Here is a 24,815-nt window from a genome sequence, read left to right on the forward strand (position 1 = left end):
CTGAACCCACTTACGAAGATTCGGCTGAAAATCCTACAGCGCAACCGGAACGAACGAGATCGACGTACCCGAAATGAACAAGCAAAGACGACATGGAAAAACCACTGCTTACGCATTGAAGCTATAGGCGTACTATGCGGAGACAAACCTTAGAAAATTTGCGATCGGAAAGCATCCCCATTGATGTACTTGAGTCTTGGAACAGAAGAACGACGAGTTTTCAATTCAAAAAATACGACTGTTAATTTAGGCGAAATTTCAACAAGGAATCTCTGGGATATCTTTACCAAATTTTTCATTCGAGTTCATAATAAAACTTTTGATCGATATCTCTTTCTTACGCGAAAACAAAAAAGGGGGAAACCATTGAAAAATTCTACGGTCATCTCAAAGAACCTTCTGAAAACTCTGACCTGGGAGAAAAGGGAGATACCGTTATCAGGGATGTTTTTATTACGAACATGCAAAATGAAGATATTCAAAAATAGCTTCTAAAAAAAACGGTGGAACCCTATAAAGCTTTGGCAATCGCAATAAACATCGAAATGGGCACCCTCAACCAATTTAAATTGAATGCAAGTATATCCGAACTCAATTCCACAGTCATCCAAATACAACGTATGCGCATCGCTAATGCTACTCCCTTTTCAAATATGAACACCACTGCCCGGAAAAAGCCTGCAACTTGCCATTTTGTGGAATGAATTGGACTTCAGAACAGCGCAATAAAATTCCTGCACGTGGAAAGAAGTGCAATAACTGTGGCATTAAAAATCACTTTGCAAAGCTCACTTCGCAAACTAAGATTACATCCGGATACCTCTCGCCATTGTTATTTCAATATTATTTGTGGTGACTCGACTGGTACGTACCGTTTTAAAACGGGGTTTTACGGTCTTACGGATATGCCGGCAGAGTTTCAAAAGGCCATGGATTACACATTGGTTGGTTTGACTAATACATATTGTTTCCTTGACAACTTAATTGTAGTTACCAAAGGTAGTAATTAATCGCATATCAAATACGTCTATAAATGTTTACAAAAACTTGACGCCGATAATCTCCAAATAAACTTAAACAAATGTCATTTTGCAAAACACCAGATAAACTGGCTTGGTTTTACATTCTCCTAAAATGGTGTTAAACCTATAGAATCGAAAACAGCAGCAATAGCAGAAATCAAGGCATCAAAAAACATTGAAACAATTACGGTCTTTTTTAGATAGTGTTCATCACTTAAGCAATTTCTTTCCCAATCTGGCAAAAATTTGTCACCCTCTTCGGCCTTTATTAAAGAAAAATGAAAAATTTATTGGGATTGAAAATCACCAATTTCATTTTGAACATATTAAAACTACAATTACAAATGCTACGGAAAACACTCATTTCAATCCGACATTGAAACGCGAGTCAAATGCGATGCATCTGGTCAAGGTCTAGGCGCCGCACTTGGATTGTGAGGGGTAGAAAACGGTGGATTTTGCATCTCGTTTTCTTAATAGCAATGAAGAACGTTACAGTATCAATGAACTAAAATTGTTTGGTGTGGTATGGGCCATCAAAAATTTTAAATATTATCTTTTTTGGGATAAATTTTACAGTTTTGACAGATCATAGAGCACTCATTTCAGTTTTAATATCTCATTGTTCAAATAAACACTATAATAGTCGATCAACACGGTGGATTGATTGTTTGTTACCCTTTGACTTTAATATAGAACATATTCCTGGCACTAGAATGGGATTAGTTGATTATATATCTCGCCAACCAAAACAGAAAGCAAAAAGCATCACTCAATATGCTGAGGAACACATGGTAGCTACAATTTCCCGCATTCGCAACGCAATTACCACTTTATTTAGTCACTCAAATAAAATTCCATTCCAAAAGCAGCACAATACCAGCAAACGTCAATTACAAGTAAACAAAACGCGCGTCTACTCTTGCAAAATTGCTAAAAGTAGCGGACACACTCCAAATGCCTCAAATAACTCACTCACTACCACAGCAAAAGTAAATAATTACAATCCAAAATTCATTTCGAGCTTTAATTGTCACGCAAATCACTTGCTCAAAATTAATACTGCACCCGCTCCGCAAATCCAGTCACAAAATTCAAAGTTCAATTCGGCCACTAATCCTGATAAGAAAATAACTCAAATCGCAATGTCTGCTAATGATTTCTCTCAAATCAACCCCTCATTCTCCCCGCAAACTCCCCGAGAAACATTCAGAAATCAATCGACGCCGAATACGAACACAAGTACGAACATCAACAAAACCCAGACGTCCTTCATCACCAGAAAACTGAAACATCGAACTATCCCGGGAAGAGATGTTTGAAAACAATTTGAATCATCTCTTCACAAAGTCCTTCCTCGCAGTCCTTACCAGCAAGGATGCCGTCTTAAAGGAAATCCGGGATTGAGTGATGCAAGATGACGAGGCTAGATGTAAAGAGGTCAGCGCATACATTCACTCTTTTTGGAAGGACCTCCAAGTGAAATCTGGTTGTCTTTGCGTCGAAGAACGCGTCGCCATTCCAAATTCGATCAAAGATGCCGTAATCGAGTCGATTCATATGACACACCCCGGTAGCTGAGGAATGATCTCCTTATCCCAATATGCATAGTGGCCCTACATGCATAGGGAAATCCTCGCTAAAACTTTTGATTGTGTCCCATGTTCAGATATTGGTAAGAATCTCAAACCTATCATTCCGAAATCTAAATGGTATCCGCATAAAATATGTCAAGAACCTAATGAAGAAATTCAGAATGACTTTGGGGGTCCGATATTGAATGAAAAAGATAAAGAAATTTACTTTCTCACATGTTATTCAAAGTATCCTAAAGTTGAAATTTTCGAAAAGGCTAATGGGGCAAATGTAGTTAAATTTCTACGTGAATATGCATATAATCGTGGAATTGCACGAACAATACGTTTAGACCAAGCAACCTGCCTAGTAGGTAAACAAGTCACAAATTACTGCAATGAAAATAATATTAACAATCTCGACGCTCCTGTAGGCGATCATAGGGCTATTGGATTAGTGGAGCGAATGATCCAAACAATAAAAACGGTGTCTCTCCTGTATGAAAGCTGAAAACAAAGAAACATTTTCTACTTCCATTGCAATTAAGCAGATTATTTCAGACCTCCGTTTATCAAAACAGAAAACTACAAAGATAACACCGTATGAAGCTCAGTTTGGTCGTCCTGCAAATACTCCTTTAACGAATATTAGTACTGTTCCATCAAGTTTAAATCTAACTTATCAAAAATTTATTAACCACTAATTAGATGCTGATACGGTCCCCGCAGAATATTTCCTTGCATGGATCAATATCGATAGAAGTGACCTAGAAATTGAGAAAAGTTTGTGCAGGGCACAACAAGACGCAGGTCGCCACTATCGTGACTCTAGTAACAAAGAATCACGATTCATAATTCACCCGAAAATTTCCAATCCAATTCCCAGGACTGAGGCATCGTTGAACGTTAAACTTGCCCGAAAACTGCCGAACAAGAAGAGAGCGAAAAGACAACTCGCTGTTTTGTATGAAGTTCATAAACCCGGATCTTACGTCACCAATTCCTCCCCAACAACAACTACCATTAACGAGCCGGGACGAGCACCCGTAAAAGTTAGGGACAGTGACCTTGCGAAATTTGGTACTAATGCTGAATGAGCAACTAATCTGTGGACATATGCGCAACGCCGACCAGCCCCATATGAACAAACCACAGAAACGAAGATAGCTAAACACAGCAATGACTTGAAAAAACAGAAGAGGGGAGAAATTAAAATCCGTCATCGTCAACGAGACACCACGTCAGTAGTCTCTTCCGTCAATTCAAATGTAACCCGTGCCTTAACAGTTCGTTCAAAGCCACAACCTAAACGTCGCCGAACTACAGCCTCCCTGAACGAGCCCACTGAAAGTATATCCCATGATCAACCTGGAACCTCATCAGTACCCGTTCCGCCAGTACCAAAACATCATGAACAACCTAGATCGTCACTGGTATCCGACTCTCAAGCACAGAATGAAGGACGGAAGTGTAAACGGCCTCAATTTTATGGCTTTTCGGAAGCAGACATTTCACCAACCAGCTCATTGGCTTCATCTAGCTCTTCAAAGACAAAGAAACGGAAAACTAAAAAACATGATAAGAAAAGTTGAGCAACCGAAGAATCGGTAGTGGCAATAATTCAAAATGCAGAACAATCCCGAATTCCACCTCCACCAAGGCCTGATATACAGATTGGACAAGTATCACCACCCGATTCTCGAATCCGATATTATGAATACGAGCAAGAAAAAGAAATGTCAGTTTGGGATGCCGAGAATGAAATTTAATGAAAACTGATAAAACTCCCAAACTGTCAAAAAACTACTTCATTTAATTTAGGTAATGTATTCGCTCTGCGAATCCAATTTATTGTTTGTGTGTGTGTGTTAGTTTTTTCGTTACATTTCTTCTTCATTTCCATATTCATAATTCTTTAATGTATTCGCTCTGCGATTCCCGTTTTAGTTGTGTTTTCAAATTTAAAGTGTTGCATTTGCCTCTCAATCTCAATGATACAGCATCCAATAGCCTATCCGATGTTTGTGCATTTAAATTTCCCAATTTGAATTTGCTCTACAAATTCATAAAATTATTACTTATCGTTTACTTTAACTTTACATTCGTGGTTGTTTTTCCATTTAATGTTTATGCCATTCGTAATGTTCATTCTCTTCCATACGTTTAAATCATTTGTGTTGCTCTTTCTAAAAATTGTAAATACATTACAATTTTTTCCTGTCATGAGGGAAATGTGATACCTATGGATACATAAATATATATCGAAACTCTTACGTGTAATAAATTATAAATTACCCTCTCTTTCAATATTTATATCATGCATTTTATAACAAAGATTATGATGACTTTTATTGTTCACATATAATTATGTTCCCGCTAGTCTACTAGATTATTTCATAGTTTGCTCACACTATTTTAAGTTAGTAATCATAATCTTGATTAATATTCTGAATTCAAGTTGTCTCTGCAATCACTCTTCAATTACACAAGATAAAACTAGTCTGGATTCGCCTTGCGATTCCATTTAGTAAATTCAGTAAAACGCACATAATTACGGATTCGCTCCGCGATTCCACGGTAAACTTAAGACAGTGTATTTGCAATACTAAGACAATTCAATTAGCTACTCTCAGCTATAACAGAGTCATAGATGTTTAAATTTTTTGTGAACATTTGACTGATTTCCGAAGTTTCTATTCACATTTGCCGTATTTTTGCTCATATTCGCCAATTTTTTTAAAAAAAGTTGTTTATATTTTTAACGGCAGCATCACCGGGTTTAGTTGTGTACAGAATGGAGTTGCCGAGCTATTCAATCAAATTTCTCGTCTCAAAATTTCAAAAAAAAAATTTAAAAAAATCAAAACTCATCTTTTTTTTCATCGAAAATGGCAACAAATATACTATTTTGGCGAACTTGCTTAAAAACAAGGCTAACAAAGTAGAGACAAAATTTTTCCAGATCTATGATAACTTAACTCAACCATGATACAAAATTGATCATTAATATTTGTTTATTTCGTTTTTTGCCAAACTATCCATATCGCTAACATTTGGAAGAATTACTAGTTAATAAGTGTCGAGGAGCTATATACCAAGGCTAGTTTCGTTTAAATCGTGGATTTTGGACGTCCAAAATTCATTCCTGTTGTGTTGGATCGCTGCGTTTTAAAAATAAATTGTAGTTTTGTAAAGTTAATTACTAGGCAGATTGATTTCTTTTCAACGCTCAATTATGGAAAGATCCAATTTAGGTGTAAATGAGGCCCATTAACATATATTATAAATGCAGTGTAGAGACCATTGTTTTTATCAATTCAATTTTGTGGACGCCGTAAAAAGGATTATAGAATTGTGTGCTCTGTCTGTATTCGTGGTTATTTGTAGTTTTACGACTTAAACTCACTGTCAATATATAAAAATTTATTTATTTTTGGGCATATATGTTGATTTTATGAGCTTCTCTTTGTTGCCTCCTCGCATTATTATACTAATTGCAGGTAAAATTCTACCTTAATGGTGTCGAGGGCAGGCGCAACATATGTGAGCAGGACAGACATATCTGATATCTATAGTGAATATATTATGGCTTATACGGCTTCGACATCATTTTCTTGAAAAATTTAGTTGTTTTTTTGTGGTCTATATATATATATATATATATATATATATATATATATATATATATATATATATATATATATATATTCAATGAGTGTAAAGTGATTCTGTAATTCTCGGTTTTATCTCGACACTCTATGTGGATCTAGATTAAAGTAAGAATTCATCAGAAACTTTTTCCTTGTCCATTCCGTCCTGCGACCTAAAATCGGAATATGTCCACATTTTTTCCTCTGATCAGACCTTCGGGCAACCACTGTCCAGGATATCGTGCAACTCTATTGTTTTCCAGACCTTGTTATTTGGGTTGCACATATCTCCCCCCCCCCCGTGTGCGCCGAATAGTCTCATCAGAACTGGTTTGTCACCTTAACCTAGGTTAAACATAAGCAATTTTATGATAACGTACGAACAACTGTCAGCCAACGCCAAAATAAGCGCACAGCTCTTAATCTCTGCTTAACTTCTTGCAACAAGTTTCTACCCACTGTTTCGTTGGCTATAACAGCCCGATATGAACAAAAATTGACTTTTTAAGATGATCAAAAACTGAACAAAATTGCCGTTTTCTAAAGTCATACATAACTTTATTATTTAAAAAAATCAGTACTTTACAGATAACAAACTGTTCCAATCAATTTTTTCCGCAAATGACGACCAAACTCTTACGTTTGATGGCGTCATTGATGTTGATGGTACTCCTTGTTCGGTGTGACAAGCCGACAGTTGATAGAAATGAACAAGATCATGCAACGGTTCTTGACAGTGGAGAAGAGAAAATCATACATGGGTTCGACGCACCCCAAAGACTGTTCTTTGTAAAAATTCACGTCTATCTACCTAGAGGCCGGTACATATTGTGTGGAGGGGTCATTGTGGGAAGATACCATGTTCTGTCTGCTGCTCACTGCTTCGACAGTGGTAAGACATTTACTTGAATGATGTTTTTCAGAACACGCTTCCTTTTCCATACACTCTAAAATCGACATCAAAAATGTTCCAATAGCTTAGTTGAACTACATCTTTTCAAACCTGTATTTAACGGCAAAGATTTTTAGTGGTCGATTTTAAAGCATGTTAACTCAAATTTCCTATATATAAGTCATAACCAATAATTTTCTGAATTTTTAGATCTCGACTCGCAGAAGTCGTGATCTAAAACTCCAAGTATTGGAAATATTTTGGTATCGGAGTGACCAGAAAGGAGTTCTTCGACGGTAAAATAACGCTTGGTTGGGTACATTAAAGCTAATTAGACCAATTACGTTGAAATGAAATTTGTTTTGCCCAGTTTGAACAAGTTTAATAATCATCATACTGAAGAAAGCTACATTTTAAGCTTTCTTGAAGAACGCAGTTAGATTGCCATTACTTTCTATACACACAGCAAGAAAGTGCTGTGTGCATAGAAGTATAGGTTGCTATAAGTATAGGTTACTGTTGAGATCGCTGAACATTTCTGAGGTTTATCGAGGTCGCGAATATAGCCGGTGAGCGAGATTTTTAAATCAATTCCAGAGAGTCACGTAATCTTGTTTAAAACATGGCCTTTGCGAGTTTGAAAATAGCTGAAGGCTGACATTTTAACATCCAGATATGTATGCACGAACTTTTGCAGCATCTTCAAACTTACAAGTTTGTGTTTTAAACAAAATTAAATGTCTCTAACAGTAGAAAACTCTTACCTGCTAGTGGGTTTGGGGTAAACATGAATCAGTTTAACCGCGAGTCTAGTTAAATTAACGAAAGCGGTCTTAGTTACACAAGACATAGCAAGGATATCGGGGCCGCTGAAAGTCCGTGCGAGTTGTCCCAGTGGTCCGATTCCTCTAGGGGTGAAGTCCTCGAGAAACGAGACAATATCATTCACTTCAAAAGCTGCTTCGCGAGATGTCCACTTCGGTCGTTTGTTCAGCGAAAGGACGAACTCGGTCAGCAGTCTCTTCCAAATCTGTCGGAGTCTCTGCTTCATCTACATCCAAGACGAATTCTTCAGTGTCAGTGTCTCGTTGATGACAGCTTCAGGAACGTTGCAGAATGGTCTTACAAGCAAAAAGTGAATTGCAGTCAGTGGATTGTCATCTTCGTGACTACTCCTAACTCACGTGGGTGAGTGGCCGGGAGTTGACCAGGCACTCGGCTTCGCTTACAATTGTGGCCAAGACATCTGGGATCAGTTTTGCTAAACCCGTTTTAAAGGAAGAGCTCGTTCAGCACACTGAACGGGCCTCTCCCACTCCCCACCGAAGTGAGGAGCCGAAGGAGGGTTGAGCTTCCATTCGACCGACCGGTTCAGTAGCTGATCTTTGATATAGTCCGGATCCAACGTCAGTGGTCTTGGTCTAATCTGCTTTCTTGCTCCCAGAAAGTTGTTTCCGTTGTCCGACAAGAACAAATGCTTTTGGCGGCATTGGCCGACGAAGCTTCCGATTACTGTCAAACTCTTGTCCGAGCTAGGATCCTCGGCAACTTCTATACGAATTGCTCCTGTTACCAAACAGGTAAACAAACAGATATAGGTCTTCTTTTCTGAGTCTCGGTGAATGATGGCAAATGGTCCCAGATAGTCCACGCCTACATTTAAAAAAATTAAAAGAATGACAACAATGGATAGCATGTTAATGCTTTAACGGATATATATAGTCTAAAACACTCGCTAGTGCCTCATTTTAATGTGTAAATCGACTCAGAAACCACAGGCAAAAGCCTCTCCTGTAACCGAACAAGAGACAAAAACCTGAGCTAAAATTCTCATTTTGATCTAGGTTTCAATAAGTAGATACAATTAAATAAAAAGTTGCTTCCTCAAATCAAACGCTTTATCAAAATTTCTAGCAAGGAATGTTCTTAGTCTTGAGTCACGACAATCCGAATTTTTCGTTTTCCACAGGATCACGTACAAAATGTATTTTTTAAAGAAAAACGTTCTTGCTCCTCATGAACCGTAGAAAGGTAGAAAAATTTTTTGAAAAATGTTGTAAAAATTTTCCAATGCGAAAAAAAAATGAAATATTTGGGTTTGAGAAATCATCTTAAGCATCTTACTTTGTCGTTTTTATTTAGATAGTCGCACCGGGGGAATCCCTTGTCAATTTCGTCAATTTCAAGCAGCAACTTTGTCAACAGTACTTTGTTTTCAAGGAACAGTATTGATTTTTCTACCAGGTATTTGATTTTTTAAAGGGATAATCTTTTCTTCAGCAGCGCATCCTTTTAATTGATTTAAGGTAACAAATAAATTTATCGCTGCATAATAATATATTCAATTGTAGTAATTCATGAATTTCAGTTATTTATTCAATGTTGAAGAACCATCCTGAATCAGCTTGTTTTTCAGTGTCTTAACCGTTTGTTAGAGTTTTTTTAGCTTTAAGTTAAAACACGGTGTCGTTTTAATTGATTAATTCAGTTTTGTGTTTGCTCGAAGAGTTTTCGGAACTTTCATAGTTTTTTTAAAGATGAAAAATTATCAAAATTATAATCTTACTTTCCGCGTAAAACAAGAGGACTTTGCCTTCTTTTCTATTTCAGCCACCCTGATTTGAGTCTCACAGCATTTCAACGATGTACCAGCACATTTCATTTGTAAAAACCTAATTAGGTCCTGAAACATTGAGTCTCCTGAATATTTTAGCTTTCTCTATGCACAGTTTTTTTTCATTAGGGTTGTATTACTGGTAATTACTGTAGTAGTTTACACGCTCTTCATTCTTAGGCTAAGTTTTTGGGTAATTACCACAAAAAAAGAGCATTCATCATAGTGATTACGACTTGATACGCAATTTAAAACTTAAAAGTACCCACGCGAAAGTTTGAATTGCTTATAAAGCAAACCTTGTTGGTGGGAGTAACGCTGAACATATCTTTTTTCATGCAGTTAATTGTACTCACAGGTCAAGACTATCCAGTGTAAATTGTGATATGAACAGAGTACTTGTCATCCAGAAACAACAGAGTTTATTTGGATTGACTCAGCGCTGATTTGCTCCGCCAACAACCTCCGGACATTGGCGTCTATTGTGTTATCGCGGGCCTTTCACCATAAATACTAATTTTTTTCGCCGATTTTCATTGCGAATAGTACATTTTTCGTGCAATATCGACCACAGCAAATAAAATAGATTTTTCTGTAACATCCATTATTTGCTCTGCCATAACTCTAATGGATTTTCACCCACTTCTGTAATTTAACTCGCATATCAACAGTATGGTCCCGGATCATAGTAACATAGTGAATCAGCGCTGAATCGTAGTATTTCTCAGTTTGCGTTTTTGCGGTAAACAGATTATGTTCATGTCACTTTTCCTGTTCAAACTAAATAGCGTACTAGAAAGGGCTCTCTGAAAAAACTGAACAGCCCAAAATCCAATACTTTGTTTATCATGCGCAGTCAACATCTATTCTGTTAATATTCTGGATAGTTTTTTATCCAGTCGAAGATTTTATCCAGTCGAAGTCGGAAATTAGCCTAGAACTGCTAGATTAGCTAGCTTTAATCAGCTAAAAACTAAAGAACATTTAATACTCAGGTACTTCAAAATAGGCCTCAACAGACAAAATGTACTGAATAACCAACAAAAAGTTTCAGAAAATGTCTGTCAATCTGTTTTTGAATCGGATCTCTTCTGTTCCTCCCCACCGGTAGAAGCTGCATTCTTGGTTCATACACCCTTGGTGATAAAAAGATTTAAAAAATGTTCAAGCGCGGTGGGGAGTGGGCTGGAATTTTTTCTACCAAAGATATTTTGGATCGTTTGCGTGTGTGTTCTCCAGTACGTTGTCCATCTCCCAATAAAAGAGCACATGCCATTACATAGTACATTATCATGTATAATAAATATTCCACGTGCTGCCAGGAGTCCAAATAGGGACAAAAACGATAAAGATCCGAGATTTTACAATGAGGGCTGCAATGGTACTGATTTTATGGAAAGAACATCAAAAACTCTTAAATCGTTTGGTCTGCCAAATAGGGTATGAAGTAAGAGTGAGGATTTAATGGGAAGAATTTCTAAAAAATTGTTTGACAATGGAGACCCCTCTTAAATTTCCCCCATTGGACCGCTCACAAGTTTGTCAGAGTTTTTCTCAATTGGTAAATAGTTTTTGATAGGCCTCCAACAGCTACTCAGTGCAGAAATTTGCACAATGAAAAATACCTGTCACACAAAAATACAGATGTTACTCCCCCCCCCCCTATTGAACAATAGAGACACAAGATATGTTTTGCAGGTAACCCTTTCGACGTGTTTGTTGGTGACTTTGCGAAATCCAGGGACAACGGAAAACCTATGAAGGGAAAAGTGAAAATACACGAAAAGTAAGTTTTGAACTCTTGCCGTTCTTTAATATTAACCACAATGCTAACCACAAATCAACGCATTCATATACTCTAGAATGTACATTGATCTTAGCAGCAACGAGGTATTTGCTCAAACGATCAAAAACCCGTAACGTCAAAGCTATAATACCACAACTGTTTATTAATAGCCGCAAAACGACAGCTGGGGCTGTTATTGGCCTCTCTTGGTCTTTTACAATCCAAAGAATTTAAATGTATTGGGGCGCTGTCTATTTTACGACTCGAAGCGAAGTATTGGTTTTCTATCGGTCTTTTGTAGATTTGTTTATGCGGCAATTTGACCTAAAAAAGAAAGTAAGAAAAACTGTCATGGTGCACAGATTTTTGCTTAGCGAGAGAATTTTTTGATCATGTGCTGCGTTCAGTGAATGACTTTTCGACTTTGAAAAGTATTTTTGACAGAATGGAGCATATAGATAACCGTTTTTTTTTTGTTACGACCATATGACGTCACAATAACTTCAAATCTTCTGCTTAACTGCTCTCAAGCAAAGTTTATAGCAATTATATTAGTCCTGTTGGTCTCCGTTTTATGCGATTTTTCGTTTGACCGATTTTTTTTTCTGATCCAATTGAAATTTCGTCCTCAAAAACGGGATAAACAGGTGGCGCCCTGCGGGCATTAAGTTTCATTAGAGGCACTTAGCAGCGTTTGTTTAGTAGTCCGTCAAGTGCTTAGTGTGATGAAGCTACTGGGAAGGCCGTAGTTTAAGGTTAAAATGTCACTTTTAGGAGTTTTTGAGCCCAAAATTTGGCAATTTTTGTGTTTCTTCGTAATTTTTCAAAAATTTTGTTGTACCCGTCTTATATTGAGAATGGTTAACATTGATAAAGGTCTTTTGCAAGGCATTGGTAACTTTTATGACCTTTTTAAGAGCTAGACGTTTTCGTAATACAAACGAAAACACGCAAACTTACACTAATTTTCACAATTTTTTTCAAGCTTTTTGATTTTTTTTTTTCATTTTTCATCAATTTTTTCCAGCCCAATGTGCCACAAAACCTTCTCTTGTGTTTGATAATACATTACTGCACAGTTTCAATCATTAATGAAATGGTTTTCAACATTTTACCATCATGAATTTTTGCAATTTTCTTATTTCTTTTGTAAATTTTAAGGTTTCTCCGGCCTCAAGAGCCACGGAACATTCTCTAGGTTTGATTTTAAATTATTGTATAACCTCTAGTTGTAATGAAATGTTTTTTAAAATTTAGTCATCACAAAATTTAGCATTTTTCTGGCAAAACCTTTTTTTATTAATAGCCGGACAGCGATAGCTGGGGCTATTATTGGCCTTCTCTTGGTTTTTTTTTATATTGTCGTCATGATTTTTGTTACGACCATATGACGTCACAGCCACTTTTTGTTCATTAGTTCATGCAATTTCAACTGAATTGCATGTGTGACGTCATTTTTCGCTCTTAGTGGAGCGAGTTTTTTGTTCATGCGCGTGATTAAATTTTTGGTCACACTTGACTTAACTCACTCTCAAAAATGACTTCCTCACTTTGAAATTGACTTTTATTTACTTTAATTCAAAGAGATAAGGTCAAATGGGTGTGTGTCACTCTAAATGAAGGTTATTTTAGATCAGCTAATAGAGGCAGCAATAACTTATACAGATTTTTAATCAAAATATAACAGATCAGCCTTCAATTAAAAGAATTTTTTGGTCTGTCTTTTTTACTGTTTTTTTTAGACTGCCGATCTACGAATCTATTGCGGCTATTTTCTGGCAATCTGCCAGCTATGTTTTTTAGTTTTAGTTTCTTTGCACTTTTTAGTTTTATTGTCATTATTATGGTTTTTTCAGCTTCAGGGAAGAAAACCTACTTTAGAGCTTGATAATATATCAATAAAATTTTGAGCCATGGAATAGTTTACAATTTTTTATATCACAAATTTAGGAATGATATGCTAAATCTTGCAAGTTTTTTTCGAGTTTTTCAAAATTGGATGTCATTTTTTAGGTATAAACAGCCTCAAGAGCAAAAAAATCTCCTTCAATTTTTGATGATATGTTACTGCATAGTTTCACGATGAAACAGAATCTTTTTCAGGATTTGAATATCACGAATTAATGCAATCTTTTAAAAAAATTGATTGTTTTTTTCAATTTTTTTGAATATAAATTTTTAATTTTTTAATATTTTTCCGGTTCCAGATACCTCCAACGAAGTTTATTAATAAACTGCAGCATAGTTTCTAGAGTTAATATAATGCTTAACAATCTTTTAATGACTCAAATTTTGCAATTTTTTTCAAAACATAATTTCTTCAAATTTTTGAAAGATTATTATCATTTTCCAAAATTATGGATCTTTATGAGCCTGTGAATTTATTTAAAGTTTAAAATATGGTATACTGCATAATCCGTTGACACCATGAAAGTGTTCGGAAGATGCTAGTATCGAGATTTTTAGAAAGATATTGTTAAAATTTACAAAAGTTTTAATAGATTTTAAACATTTGTCCTTCTCTGAGTTTAATGATAATTCCTGGCGGCCAAAACTTTTTTTTTAAATCCTGCAGATAGGTTAAATTACAAAACTTCAATGACAAAAAGTTTTCAAACCTTTTGTCAATGCAAAATATGGAAACTTTTCTTTTGAATTTTGCACTTTCTTTTTTTTCTTTATGATTCGATTACTAACAAGGCTAGAAATTTAGAATTTGCAGAGTCGAATTGCATCACAGAAAATGCTTCTAGCTTCTAGCTCTCTTTCTCTCTCTCTTTGTTGGTTGGAGTTTCCTGACTTCTCTTTTTCGTTCACGTTTTATCTCTCGCACACTCTCTCTCTCTCTCTCTCTCTCCTTAACTCTTTTGTTGATGCCGCCCTTCAGCTGCTGTCATGTGCCGTGATGTCATTATCTATTGCCCTCACCTCACGCTCTTTTTATTGAGTTTAGGTTAACCTCAATAAACCGTGGCTAGCTACTGATGAAAACAATTGCTCGCCGATTGTTTCAGTGAAATTTGCCCGACGTTAGTCGGTTATGTTTGTTCAATCGTTCAGGCTATTTCAACTGAAAAGCCTGCGTGACGCAATTTTTTGCTTGAGTTGAACAACTTTACGCTAGTTTGCGTGAATAAATTTTTGGTTGCACGTGACTTACCTCACTCTCAAAAATGACTCCCTCACTCTGAAATTGACTGTACATTACTTAAATTCGGAGAGATAAGGTTAAGTGGGCGAATGTCATTCTGATTGAAAGTTATTTGAGGTCAACTAGCAGAAGTAAGAATAAGATATGCAGATTTTTAATCAAAAAAGAACATCTCTGCATTTTATGAAAAGAATAAATTACTTTTTTATGTTTTTTTTTAATTATTTTTTTGAATTTTTCGAGACTACAGGTCTACGAAGCTATCGCGGCTATTTTCTGGTAATCTGTCAAGCCTTTTTGTAATTGTTTGTTTTGGAAACGATTCTAGATCGATGATGTTGTAACATGTATCCCACTGAAATTGACACCACATTGTTTCTCAGAGCCTAACAATGCATTTGAAATGAAAAATGGGCACCGATTTCTCAAGTTTTTTTCAATAAATTTTGGCAATTTTTCCTAAAATTTTTCGTTTTTGGATCTTTGAGAAGTTTTAATCTCAAAAACCAGTGCCTATGGCAACTTTTATTTGATGTTTCATGCACTGTATGCCTCTTTCTAATGTGGTAATTTTTTGTTTCCATGAAAATTCACAAATATTAATCTGATTTTGGCAAATTTTCTTCAATTTTTCTTCGTTTTGTTTTTAGCTTTAAATTGTTAGAAAAATTTTTTGCACATTCAAGCATTCCAACTATGTTTACCTACTAAATGATTTTTTTCTCGGTGAATTTTTGAAATAGAGTGAAATCTTTTTCATATTAATGTTTTATTAGATTTTTTCCAAGGAGTTTTTTTATATCTTTGATACGTTTTCACTTCTTTTAGTTCAGTTTATCGGTGTTGGAAGATGAAGATGTATTTTTTCGCAGCATTGAATAATAAAAAATGAAAATTATGCGTTTTTCTACTTTGGTTTTTAACTTTCAAAAATAGACAAGTTTTCCTTTTTATTTATTTTAAAAAAGTGTCCAAATGTTCCGCATTACAGCTTTTGACATTGTGCATTTTCTTGACGGTTAGTTTTTAATAGCTGCAGAGCTATAGCTGAGGCTATTATTGGCAGTCTCTTGATGTTTTTGGTTCGTAGATAAAATTTTTGTTGCGATCAAATATCAAAATCACTTCAAACCTGCATTTTGATCATTCTCTCATAAGTTTTCAACTGAAATGCGTGCTTGCTGTCGTTTTCCACTCTTTGTGGATAGAGAAAATAACATCACTGACTTGACTTCCTCACACTGAAATGGACTTTTCTTTACTTTAATGTAAAGAGATAAGGCCAAGTGAGTGGGTGTCAAACTAATTGAACTAATAGAAAAAGCATTAGATTTAACAGACTCCTATTCATGATATAATAATTCAGAGTGTTCTTCAAAATTTAGCCGTGTCAGACTTTTAGCGTATCAGTATGTTGCTATCATAAAGATTGTCTCCATTTTCCAACGTTAATAATATTTCATAATTTAAAAGTTTTCGGTATCAAGATTTCAGTACCTTTTTAAGGCAAAATTATGTCGTTTTCATACAAGAAATTTACGCGGCTCATTTTGTTATTGAAGGATATCGCAAATGTATTTTTCTAATTTCTCGATTCATGCCAATGTGTAATTACTCTAGCCTTTTTCTTAGATTTTTATACTGTTTGCAATTATTTTCATTTGACTTAGTGTTCCACTGAGAGCTTGCTAGCGCTCTCAGTTTTTGAGCCTATTTTATTTGACCGTTCTAAGTATTTTGGCCCTTTTGCAACGTTACTGATTGTTTTTAAAACAATAATATTCACGATATCAAGATTTGAGTGCTTCTTTCAAAATTTTGACTTGTTTTTTCAAAAATTTTTAGGTTCAAAATATTTTCAATTCTTATTTTGTAAATGAAAGAGGTTGTAATTGTTTTAATTTTAGCTTTCTCCCAATATGTCAATCCTCAAAATTTTGGATGGTGACAGCTGTCAAAGTTTTAACAATTTTTTAGTCAAATCTGATGAGATGAAGAGTCTATGTTTTTAGACAAAAGTTAGTATTTCCAGCTGTAATTACGGTTTTCCTTGTCTTATTCAAACTACATTTTGTCCTAAAAACGAAAGTGAAGAATGGTGTTTTGAACAATTTTTTGCTTAGCGAGAGATGTTGGGAATAAATTTGAAAGTGGTGGACTTGAACCAGGGAGACAAAGCAGCCGAAAGAAAAATATTTGAACAAAAAGAACTTGCAGTTTCTCAGCTCTATTCTACAATGAATTTTTGATAGTACTATGTTTATTAAATAGGTGAACGAAAATGAGGCGGATATTCGACTCAGTTCCCCATTTTTTTGTAGATACTTTTTACACCAGGAAGCTGGGTCAAAACAACGGAAAAACTTCACTGAAATTGGTTGATTAAACACTTTTTGCTGGGGATGTTTATATTTTTTCCTTTAGGGTGAGACATAGACTTCGCCTTGCTAGCAGCGATTTTACTTATAGTAAGTCGTAAGAAAAAAAGATCAGTTTCTCAAAAATAAGAGAATAAAAAAAAGATAATTTGCAGTAGAAATTATAGATATACAGGAGAGATCGGATTATTAGATCAAGATGAAGATTTGGTTTTGGCGATGAAAAAGGCTCAAAATCAGCTGTATTTATACCCATTAGAGGAACGAGAATAATCTCAGCGCCATAACTTTAGTGGGGGTCACAGGATTTAGCTAATTTGGCTTGCGTCTGCAAATTTCCTATTTATCAATAGAAAGGGATACAATAGGTCGCATGCATTTACACGTTCTGGGAAAGCTCATTCTTTATTTCTTAATCGGTATCAAAATTCTATCATAATCATTCAGTACATGCTGAGAATAGTTTACATCAAATATTCTGACTCTAATAATAGTTCTCCAGATTCGTCAGTTTGAACCGAATACTGATTCTCATAGTGCCTTGAATCAATTTGTCTTTGTCCTAGTAGTCTGGTAAGTTCAACTTTCTGTTTAAGACTATAGTTTGATTGAAAGTCTAGCACCACCACTCAGACTTAAACTGAGTGCAAAGAGTCTGTTCTCATCAAAACTGTTCTGAACCTTTCCACCCTTGATACGGTAAGAATTTCTTGAAGAAGTCAGCTGCAATTTTGTCAGTAGGAATAAAATAAATTGAAGTAGTACCACCTTCCGTCTTGTCCCGAATGAAATGAAAATTTGTATTATTATACTTGCGCCTCTTGTGCATGACAGGGTTTTTGAAGAATTTGATAGAACTACGTTTGTCCTCTCCCATTTTTATTGTATATTTCTGTTGGATGCCGAAATACTCCAGTAGTTGTCTAAATAAAGGGCTTCTTGAGCTGCTGCTGCCCTGTCCTGATATTCTGCTTCTTATGAAGATTGAGCAACTGTAGCCTGCTTCCTGACACCCCAACTTAAGGCTTCGCCACTTACGTTGAGCTTGAAGAATTAGACGTTGTTGTTTTTCTTTGAATAACATCAGCAGACCAGTCTGCATCAAATTCCACCACCAAATCATAACTAACCTCTTTTGCATAAATACGTTTTAAACTTTTTGAACCTTGAAGATATTGCAGAACTCTTTTTCCGCAGAGCCAGTGTTGATTGGTAGGTGTGTTCTTTTGTTTGGACAAAATGTTGATTGTGAACATGATGTATTGAATCATGTGTTCCGCTAGATGGAAAGGTGATCCAACCAAGCTTCTCTAGATCCTTTGATCCACTTCTTCGTCTTCGTTTTGTGCTGTCTGAAGTTTCATAACCAAGTCAGCTGGAGGTCTTAAGGGTTAGCTTTGATATACTTGAAACCGCTCAAGCATGTAGCCACCTTCTGTTTTCATGTGGACTGTTATCTCGAGTGCCTTTATGACTTAGGAGATCACTATCATGCTTCCTGATGCTACTGATGGCGTCAACCCCAAACAATATGAAGGCGTGACCGTCTGTACCTGCTTTCGTGATCAAACAATGTTGTTTCTTGCTTCGGGTTAACGCTTGTCTCAGTAACAAATTTGCCAGCTTCTTTTACCAGTTGTTAGTAGCCTGCTTCAAAAAAAATGACGTGTTCAGTCAATGTACTAACTTTGCTCCATCTGATCCCTAATTTTACAAATCAACGTGTCTGTTCCAGATACACTTGTTCTTTTTTTGATGAGTGCAGGAAAACCCTCTTGACATCAATCTGGTGCATCAAATGACCCCGCTTCGCTGATAACTGAAGTAAACTCCTGAATCACTGAAGCTTACATGTAGGCGAAAAAGTCTCAAAATAGTCCAATCCTTCCAATTGTTTGAACCCCTTTGCCACATAGTAAGCTTTGGATTTGTCCACATGACCACTGGGTTCCAATTTCACTCTGTAGACTTATTTGCCCGCAATGACATCTCTATGTGTGGTTGGTGTCAATAAGTTCCAAGTCTCGTAGTCTGAGCCAGTCTCGACCTCAGACATGGTCGGGTGCCACTGGTCCCAATTGTCAGCTTGCTCGGCTTCGTAGTCATTTTTGGGTTCCACGTAGTCAATATAATTCACAACAAGATTGGTCCTAACTTTTCTAAAACAAAAATGGGGAACTTTCTTTGCTTGTGTCCACCGTCTGGGCTTTGCTCTGTCTGCTTGCTTCAGAGTCTCTTCATTAAAACTAACTATATCTGTCTGTAAGTCTTCTGTGTTAGTCTCTCCGCGTTCATACCACTCGCAGAGAGACTGTTCACGCTCTCTGCATCATATCACTCCTCTTTTATTGCACTAGAGGTGCCGTTCCTTTTGTTGCCATCGTTTTGGTGACGATCAACTGGATTCCAGATCCCCAGTTACTGTGAGCTATAATCTAGTAGGTCGGGTGTCTCCTGTGTTGTCAGAGATTGAGCCCACTTCCGACTCCTTGATGATCACATCTTGAGCTGCCACCATCTCGTGTGTGTTGGGTACGCAAACCAGGTATCCGTTGACACCTTCTGTATAATCAAAAAATTTTTCTCCAATTTATTTTTGTATTCAAGTCTCCTCATGTTTCTGTCCTTCATCTTCATGATGACCGTGCAATCAATAGAAAATTTTTTTCATTGAAAGTGTAAGTTCTTTACCTCGCATTAACTCTGCTGAAAAATTTTCTTCTCGTCGTCTCACAAACAAGTTTTTGTCATGGTTGATTGGAAAATGGCTGCTCCCCGCATCATCTTGGGCAGTCCCGAGTCAATGAGCAAGCATCCTGCACACTACAGCAGTGTCTTGTTGCACTTCTGCGCTAACCTATTCTGTTCTGGCGCCTCTGGTATGGTCTTCACCTGTAAAATGCCTGCATCTAAGCACTACATCTTGAATTGCTCTGAGACAATTTCTGTCGCATTATCCTGCCTCAGTGTCTTGGGCTTCAACAAACTGAGAATAATCTTCGTCAGGCTGACCATTGCTTCACTCTTTACCGTAATCAACTCACAAACACAAATCTGTGTACTGGTCTGCAAACACAATGTAAAATCGGAACTCTGACAGGGACTCTACTCAGAAAGGTCCCATCATGTCTGTGAACACCTTCTACACCTCTCCAGATTATCTTCTACTTGGGTTTCTGCCAGACCTGGTACGGGATTCTTTGTGCTCTTACCCAATGCGGACGTAGTGCAAACATCATTGAGTTTTCTCATTATCTTTGATGCATTCTTAACCATATCCGCTTGAATCAAAAGACACAAACGTCTGTGCCACTTGCTTTAACTGTTAATTGACATCTTGAGTTCTAGGACGCTGCAGGGTACATAAAACATTTTATTTGGTTGTGTAAGTTATTCAAAGTTCCTTTCTGGAGTTTCATGCAGCTATTATTTTTCTAGAAAGTGAATCTATGTCTCTACTCCGTGCATTTTGAGACGGATATGAGGTTTGAGAAATTGTCAGACACACACAAAACGTTCTCGCGCTAGCTTTGGATTTCCTTTCTGTTTGAGCACTTGCTGATCCTCACACAGCCTCTGCCCACAACTCTGAAAGCCTCGCCGCTGGGATTTCTGGCCACTGATTGAGTGGGCACAAAGTCCAAAATTGCGACAATGTTTGTCATTATGTGATCTGTACAACCACTGTCCACTAGCATAACCGCGGTTTTATACTTGGTAAGAGCTCCCGTTACTCTTCGTCTGGTGTACTCAATGTTGGATCCATTGTTAACTGACTAATGTTTGCATCCATTTCTTTGTATGTTAATTCCCCGTCTGAGTGACCCTTCTCATCATACTTCCTGCATTGTGCTGTCTCGTTCCTCTTGCAGTCCTTTCCAAAGTGTCCAGGTTCCCACACTCAAAGCCATTCGGTCTTCGATCATCGGTCTCTTCTGGAAGTTATGCAGTGCGCATTCGTCTGCATCATCGCCACGAATCTTGTGCCAGTTTGGAAAATTTTGTGCCATTCCTGTGTAGGTCCGGCTTCACTGTCTGTTGACTCATGGTAGTATGGGCAGGCAAAACAGTTCAAAAGAAAAGGTACTAAGCATAAAAGGATTACGACTGTGAGCGACAAGTTAGTTTTGTTACATAATTTAATTTTGTTTTAGAAAAATAATGGGCACATAACCTGATGTGTTATGGATCTTCGCCAGTGGAACAAATAGCGTTTTTAATTAAGTAGAAAAATTAAATTTTCAAAATTGGCAGACTAACAAAAATGATATTTTACAGTAGAATCTAGAGATTTACAGGAGATTGGATTCTTAGATCAGGATGGTGATTTAATTTTGGTGATGAAAAAAACTCAAAATTCACATATATATATATATATATATATATATATATATATATATATATATATATAGCAGTTATCAGTGCGAGAATGTCAAGATACAAAATTAATCTGAGCACCATGATTTATAGTGGGGGTCGCAAGAGTTAGCTAATTTAGCTTGCGTCTGCAATTTTCCGAGAAATCAACCTCAAGGTATACCATAATTGGTGTATTTACACTTTTCTAAGAATTCGTTCAGGTTTCCGGTGGTATCATAATCATTCAATACGTGCTGGGAAGATTTTACATAAAAACTCTCACTCTGATAATTCTTATCTAAATTCCCCAGTTTGAACCGAATATTGGTTCTAAGCACCATTTATTGACGATTCATTTATATAAATTTTATGACTTGACTCAGTTTGCCTTATTTGTCTTATTAGCCTGGTAAGTTGAACTTTCTTCCTAATAATTCTATATAAGTTTAAGACTATATATTGATTGAAACTCTAACAGTATAAAATGACAATTGTGGAGTAGGGGCATCTTTGTAGGATCAATCGAATTTTTTCCCCTAATTTTGACTGATTGTCATCGCACTAGAAGTTGACCACTAAAGTGTTGAATTCAATTTTAAAATAGTTTGTTTTATAGGTGGAGCCGTTCCTTGCTGATAAATGACATAGCAATTGTTAAACTCTACAAGCCGGTGTCTCCCTCTCGCGTGCTCAAGATGTGTAACGATTCCCATGCACGGGACAACATAGCAGTATGTGGTTTGGGGAGGACTATTCCAGATGTTAAGAACAGCTGGTCGGTACGACTGCTGGAAACACACATTCAGGAGAACCGCAGCTGCATTTTCAACAATGAAATTGACCAATCTAAAACAGTATGTAAAGGGTGTCTTCGATTTTTATACGCCACACATATACTAGTTTTAAATCAGATTCTTGATAATGCTTCTCAGCATCAAAGAACGTTTTCTCGTGCGCGAAGCTTGAGTCGGGCTGTTTTTTCACATCACCCGGGTCGAGGTTTTTTGCTCAAAATTATGTACGAAATGCTCTGACAGGCGCTGAGAAAGAAATATTTGTAAGCCGATTAATCTTACATAATTATCAGCTTCATCTGCTCAATTTTCAACACTGCTCAATCTTAAATAGTTTCAGAACTTGTCGACACATTAAGCGAATAATTATGTAAGATTATCCGATGAAAACCATTTTTTCAGCGCAGAGCCTGTCAGTGCATTTCTTACATAATTATCAGTGCTTTCAGCACTTATCTTACACACTTTCAACGTTTTGCTTACATAATTTCAGCACTTTCAGCAAATATCTTACAATTTCGGCACTTATATGCATTTTCAACTCTTTCTTTAGACAGTTTCAAAACTTTCGCAATTATTTTACGGCTTCGGCACTTGTCTTACGCATTTTCATTGCTTTCATTACACAATTTCAGCACTTTCATCAATTATCTTACAGCTTCAGCACTTATCTTAAGCATTTAAAACGCTTTCCTTAAACAATTTTAGCACTTTCGGCATTTAGTTTACAATTTCAGCACTTATATGGAGCATTTTGAACGTTTTCCTTACGCACATTCAGCAGTTTTGCCAATTATCTTACATTTTGGGCACTTATCTTACGCATTTCCAACATTTCACTTTTACCATTTCAGCAGCTTCAGTAAATATCTTACAATTTCGGCACTTATATGCATTTTCAACTCTTTCCTTGCACAATTTCAAAATTTTTGCATTTATCTTACAGTTTCGGCACTTCCCTTACGCATTGTCAACAATTTCTTTACTCAATTCCAACACTTGTGGTAATTATCTTACAATTTCGACACTTATCTAGCCCAATTTCAACGCTTTCCTAACACAGTTTCAGCACTTTCAGCAATTATCTCACAAATTCGACTCTTATCTTAAGCATTTTCAAGGCTTTCTTTAAACATTTTTAGCACTTTCAGTCTATCTGAAGTATAGCACTTATTTTTAGCACTTTCTCTCTTTTTAGCACTTATCTTGTCTAAAGAATGATACCAAATAAAGTTTCGCATAATTCAAATAACAAACACAAAACACGAAAATAACTTGCCGCCTTTCTATCATTCCCTTTTGCTTTCAACTGGGGCAACATCTTCCGAAATTTTTTAGAACAATTCATTGGTATAGAAAAAGTTTTCGTTCTCAGATTTGCTTCTCAACTACACTGGACAGTACTGGCCGTCATTACGGAGCGTGCAAAGGTGACTCTGGCGGACCTTCGTTCCCTTTGGACAACGATTACAACCCCAAGTGTGCGTATGGCCTGGTGAGTTATGGAGGACTGCCCAATGGCGACTTGCTGTGTTTGACAGACGAAGTGCACACAAGGGTGTCTGCCTACAAGGAGTGGATAGAAGAGCAAATGTGCATCAACTGGATAGAACCCTCTTAGTTGTGAACAAACCGCCACGACTGCGCTTAAACTCTGTTTGAATTGTTCTGCTTAAAAACTCTGTTCTATTTGACATCTTCAACATCTGAACCTCCAAACAATTCTTCTAACAAAAAGTTCATTGTTCTATGCAGCAAAGTTTTCAGACGACCAAAGTTTAGGTACAAAACGAAATTACCTCTGATCAGACTCATTACAGACACCCACACTGCTGATTTCTGGTCGGCAACATAGAAACCCGAAACTTGAAAACTTCCAACAAAAACGCCGGGCAATCTGATTAAACGTCTCTTTTGGACGAAAGAATATGTGACCTGAGCATCTATTCACCGGCGGCAGCTTAGGCAAAGTGACAATAATACTTGTTAATAGCCGCCCTTTATCTTCTCGGCCGGCTACTATAGCGGCTCTATTTGTCTTGGGACGCTGTATTTTTTTACGACTCGAAGACGAGTATTGGTGAACCGTCTTTTTTCGACTCGCATTGAGTTGTATTTTGTTTTTCGTTGAAACCATTGTTGGAAACAGTAAGCAGTGCAGATGTGAAAAATTGTCGATTAGCGAGCAACTTTGTTGTTCCCATACGACCTTTCTAAATTCTTTTTAATAGCCGCACAGCGATGGCTGGGGCTATTATTGGGCTTCTCTTGGTTTTTTTTTTACAATTTAAAGATTTTGAATTGTATTGGGGCGCTGTCTTTTTTTAAGATCTGTTCACACATTTTATGATTTTTAAATTCAAATTGGAGCAGTGATTTTGGTCGCGCCGACTACAGGAAATGGAGCCAAAAAGCGAGTGGTTTTTCCGCGTGAAATTTTTTTGCTCTAATTTTAAAGTAGAGTGAGAAAACGGTGTTTGAACAAAAATTCGCTTTCTCGTTAGTGGTTATTGTTCACATGCGGCAACTTCCCTTTGATTTATACTGTTTTTTCGATTTTTTATCTGATTTTGTTTAGAAATGGTTTTCCCAATT

General features: G+C 36.6%; 1 protein-coding gene across 2 annotated transcripts; it reads left to right on the forward strand.

Annotated features, from left to right (window-relative positions):
- Positions 1–5,951: 5,951 nt before the first annotated feature.
- Positions 5,952–23,970, forward strand: LOC142345387 (chymotrypsin-2-like). 2 transcript variants are annotated; one of them, XM_075397421.1, is made up of 5 exons: positions 5,952–5,959; positions 6,835–7,138; positions 11,451–11,538; positions 22,043–22,280; positions 23,596–23,970. In XM_075397421.1, the coding sequence occupies exons 2-5, from the start codon at positions 6,868–6,870 to the stop codon at positions 23,839–23,841; spliced, it is 843 nt and encodes a 280-aa protein (XP_075253536.1). In that variant the 5' UTR covers positions 5,952–5,959; positions 6,835–6,867; the 3' UTR covers positions 23,842–23,970. The 2 variants fall into 2 exon arrangements, with proteins under 2 accessions (XP_075253536.1, XP_075253535.1); XM_075397420.1 differs by lacking the exon at positions 5,952–5,959 and having other exon boundaries at positions 6,743–7,138.
- The last annotated feature ends 845 nt before the right edge of the window (positions 23,971–24,815 follow it).

This window comes from Convolutriloba macropyga, chromosome 9 (assembly GCF_964194025.1).
Source record: "Convolutriloba macropyga chromosome 9, txConMacr16.3, whole genome shotgun sequence".
Classification (NCBI taxonomy): Eukaryota; Metazoa; Xenacoelomorpha; order Acoela; family Convolutidae; genus Convolutriloba; species Convolutriloba macropyga.

Bases quoted from the DNA above. Each gene is read 5' to 3' on its own strand.
- LOC142345387 (XM_075397421.1), top strand. From the start codon at position 6,868: ATGACGACCAAACTCTTACGTTTGATGGCGTCATTGATGTTGATGGTA. The intron at 7,139-11,450 runs GTAAGACATTTA...TATGTTTTGCAG, and splicing joins TGCTCACTGCTTCGACAGTG to GTAACCCTTTCGACGTGTTT. The intron at 11,539-22,042 runs GTAAGTTTTGAA...TTTGTTTTATAG, and splicing joins AAAGTGAAAATACACGAAAA to GTGGAGCCGTTCCTTGCTGA.